This window comes from Macadamia integrifolia, chromosome 12, assembly GCF_013358625.1.
Source record: "Macadamia integrifolia cultivar HAES 741 chromosome 12, SCU_Mint_v3, whole genome shotgun sequence".
Classification (NCBI taxonomy): Eukaryota; Viridiplantae; Streptophyta; class Magnoliopsida; order Proteales; family Proteaceae; genus Macadamia; species Macadamia integrifolia.
The window spans coordinates 12,123,159-12,127,406 of NC_056568.1; the positions used below are offsets into that span (position 1 = coordinate 12,123,159).

General features: G+C 37.6%; 1 protein-coding gene across 3 annotated transcripts in view; it reads left to right on the forward strand.

Annotated features, from left to right (window-relative positions):
- Positions 1–878: 878 nt before the first annotated feature.
- LOC122057730 (signal peptide peptidase-like 2) overlaps positions 879–4,248 on the forward strand; it is a 108,727-nt gene continuing 105,357 nt past the window's right edge. The window contains exon 1 of one of the 3 annotated variants that reach the window (XM_042619956.1): positions 879–1,249. In XM_042619956.1, coding sequence (XP_042475890.1) covers positions 1,106–1,249 — 144 coding nt within the window. In that variant the 5' untranslated portion in view covers positions 879–1,105. The remainder of the gene's footprint in view (positions 1,250–4,248) is intronic. The other 2 variants (XM_042619957.1, XM_042619955.1) reach the window with 2 other exon arrangements.

Below are 4,248 nucleotides of genomic sequence, written 5' to 3' on the forward strand. Positions count from 1 at the left end.
TTCCTGTAGATACTCAATGCCAACGATGTGGTGATGTTGCATAGTTGATAGATCATATTATACTTCATCGATCTTATGCCAAGATGTAGGGTTTGGTTCATCCTTATCCTCCCGCCTTCCAGTTGATGGGGTGGTTAGAATTCATCAACGGATTCAAGGGTGGTCCGACTTTGCTTTTAAAAGGTAAGAGAGAGTTGAAGGATATCACTTCTTTATGTTCCTTTGTTTGTCGTTTTTTATGGTGTGCTCGAAATGATCTTATCTTTGGGAGGAAGTGTTGGAAACGCAAAGGATTAATTATGGCAGCTAAGAGTTCTCATCATGAGTTTCTATCGTCTAGTAAGACTGTTGTTGGTGAGATCCCATGTACTGCTATGACGTTAAGTTCGACATGCTCTCCTCCTCTAGTAGGCATCCATAGGCTGAACTATGATGCTGCCTTAACTCATGATGGCAAGAAATGTGGCTTGGGTTTTCTTCTTTGCGATCACAATGTTGCCTGCAAGATTGTTCTCACAGTCTCGCCTAATTCTAATCCTTGTGTATCTGTCTTTGTTGTTTTGGTTCACAAAAGTGTAATTCGTGAAAAAAAAAAAAGTCTGAATTCTCTACCCACGTGGTGTGCCTTCCCACATGGGAGCACCTAAGAAAATTACAAGTGGGGCCACCAAAAGTTCGTTGCACCCAAAAATACAAAATCTATTTACCAAAAAAAAAAAAATCTGGGAAAGATGCTTTCTCCCAATAATTTATTGGCGATCCTAATTCACGTGTATACCAAAAAAAGCTCCACGTGTATAAACAGTTTGTGTGACGCTGCCAATTGTCGCGCTGTTGGAGCGATATCGAGTCAGACGCCAACTCAGACTTCTCCCTCCTCCGTAATTTTCCAGTCCTAGAAATCAGAAAGCTAAAAACCTTTCATTTTTCATCGCTCGCCTACCGTTTTTCTTCTGCATTAGAGAAAACGAATTTCTCCCGTCAATGCGGTAACGAAGGCTCTTCGACAGAGAAAGAGCAGATTCAACAGAAACAGAGCCGAACCGCATTCACGGGACTCACGCTGCAGAAGAGAGAAAAAAAAGGGCCAAAATCAATCTCCTTCATGGCGGCCTCTGCAACCTTCACCACATACACTCTTCGTCTCTTCGCTCTCCTTCATGTCTTCCTCTTCTTTACCCCCTCATTTTCGGCTGCCGCAGGAAATGCCACCCCGAAGACACCCGCCTGCCACAACAAAACCAAGGGGGTAAGGGGTTCGGGACCGTTTTACTTGTTGATTGCAAATTCTGAGATGTTGGATTTCGTGAAGCTACATACTAATTCTGTTTGAATTTTGGAACTATGCATTCAATGCCTATTAGTACTCGACTGAAGAGATGATTAAATTAGAGATTCTTTTTAAGCCTACAAAATTCTTTATAGTTCTATATTATCGATGGAAAGAGCTGTGTATAAAACAAAATGTTAAAAAAAAATTAAATTAAATTGAATTAATAAATAGAATGCTAGTGAGTGTAATGAGGTAAAAAGGGCTTCTGTTAAGGTAATCCAAGAATATTATAGCAATCAAAGGCAATAATTTACAAACAATGATTGCAGTTTTTACTCCCTCACTACTTGGAAAACGTTCTCCAGCCCTACCTCCTGCACAACATCCTTTCAGCAACTTTTATATATATATATATATATATATATACACACACATATACATTGCATCCTTTTTCTCCTTGGATGCATCCGCTGACTTTAAAAGGATAGTCTTGCCATCATAATACATTAATACACAATGAAAGTGATGATGGACTGTCTAGTGGGTCCAGTCCAACCATCACACATCACAATTACTCCATAGCATTCCCATGCTCCCCTCAACCCATTAATGTTCTTATCCAGCTCCTTTTGCTGGGCAAAAAAATATTCATCAATTCCCATGGAGTGGGCCTTTCACTCCTAGGCTGGCCCTCCATGCAGTGTCAATCATGGCCTGGTAATATGTCCCCTGAGCAACATTAGCTGTGATGCTATTATAGAATAAGAACTTGGACACTGCATCACCAAGTTTCTCTCTCCAACCACCCTAGACTTTCTCTATGGTTCTTAGTCTAGTATCTTGTTGCCTATATACTAGAGGATCCTACTAAAGAACCTCAATGGGATCATCATGTTGGGGTGGGGGTGGAGGTGCGGCTGCCCTCACACTCTAGGTTCTCCTGAAAGGCGAATCCCCCATCCTTGGCTTCTTCTTCCTCTCCCTTGTTGGCCATGCATTTGATGTAGCTGCTCTAGAGCTAGAGCCACTTGCTCCTTTCCCCATTTCTGCCTGCCTAACCCTCTCCATCTGGGCTAAGAGATGGATTTGTGCCTTAGTCTGCTGGTACTATCTCCACTCTGCCTGTGTCTCGAAATCATCAGGCTTGTAATCACTGTTAGAGTCATCAGGGACAACTAGTGGGTGTTTCTTTAGACTGCCTCATCAAACTTTTCTTTTGGCCTTTGCTTTTCTGCCTTCTTTAGTCTTCCTCCCTTTAAGTGCTTAGACATGGCCTATTGCATCTCATAAGAAACTTGGGTGCATTTTGCCGCATCACTCTACCCACCACACAAGTCTGCTTCAATCTAGTGGCCCCTCCAGAATTTAGCACTTTCCAACAATATCTACATCTTGCCTTTTCCTTGTCATTTCCTATTGGTTCTCCATGCAACCATGCTATATCTCCACCTCCACCTCTATCGTCAGCCATTGTGCGACAATTTTAAACCTTTTTACACTGTTACATCAACAAAACAAGAATTCATTATTAGCAGTTCAACATCATTACAAAATCCTAAAACAATCATATAGCTATATCCTATTTCCCCCATCTCTTGGAAATTTTCTTAATTAAAAATGATTTTTATAATTTGTTTTAGAAATAATATACCATAGTTAATAAAAAAATTATAATGGAATGAAAAAAGAATCATCATTTTGAAGTTGAAATACACGAACAACTCTTTCATCAATTTAAATATTTTTCAAACCAAAACATATATATTTCTCTTTTTTTTTTTTTTTTGGAATTTTCTGTAATTTTTTTAAAATAGTTTTCAAATTTCAGAAATTAAAATAATTAATTTACTAACTGAAAAAAAGCGATTCCGTGAGGCCATAGATCGCCAGTGGTGTCCAACATATATAAAAATGAGTTCCAAACAATGACTATAAACTATATATATATATATATATTTTACAAAAAAAACATTTTTTTACAGAAGAAAAAAGAATTAAAAAATAAAAAGAAAATAAAATTCAGCCTCCATCGATCCATAGATTGAGGACAATTGTTTCACATATTAAAATTACAAAGTCAACAACCAAGGGTTTATCATGTTTATTTGGAAAAAAGAAGTTCTTGAGATTTTTTTTTTACTTTCAAGTGTTCTTGGGCGGACAAGAAACTCCTAGTGTTGATGTTGAGGTGTGATTTGGAAAAAAATTGCACCAAAAACCAAACTTGGTGTTTTTTTCTAGGTTCAAAACAGGCTGAGACTTCACGAAACCACCAAAACTTCTCGTTGAAATGAGGCTTTTATAGCATGGTCACGTGATTAGTTTTTACCAAGTCATACTGAGACCAAAAATTGAACCGAGATTTCAGTCCGAGTTTCTGTAGTTTTCCTGTATCAGATATCTTCTCATCTCAAGACTTGTTAAAACTGAGATACTAATGAGTTCTCAAACCATGTCTATGATTATATTAAGGAGTTCTCCGAAATGAATTAGATTCTATTCTACCGCCCTGGCTGTTTCTATCGTGAGGAAAAAGAATTTTCTTCTTAACTACGATTGTGGACAGCATTTTCATAAATTACATATAAGCCCCTATTTTTAATGTTTGTCCTGAATTTTCTTCTTAACTACGATTGTGGACAGCATTTTCATAAATTACATATAAGCCCCTATTTTTAATGTTTGTCCTGTCTTACCACATTCTTACTTTAAAATTCTAGTTTCGTCTTATTTCTTAAATCTAATTACTCTTACATCCTAGATTCTGATTTCTTACCTGTTCTGAACTATATGAAAATGTCACGGGCTATTTCATATTTTAACTTTATCACTTTGGGCCCAAAGAGACTTACGTCAGGGTTTTGGAACCTTAGGTTGCATTATGACTGATTTTTGACCATCTTCACTGCTACCCATCTGCTATTGTTTCTTTTTAGAAGAAGTCGTAACTATTTATTTATTTTTTTTTTTTTTGG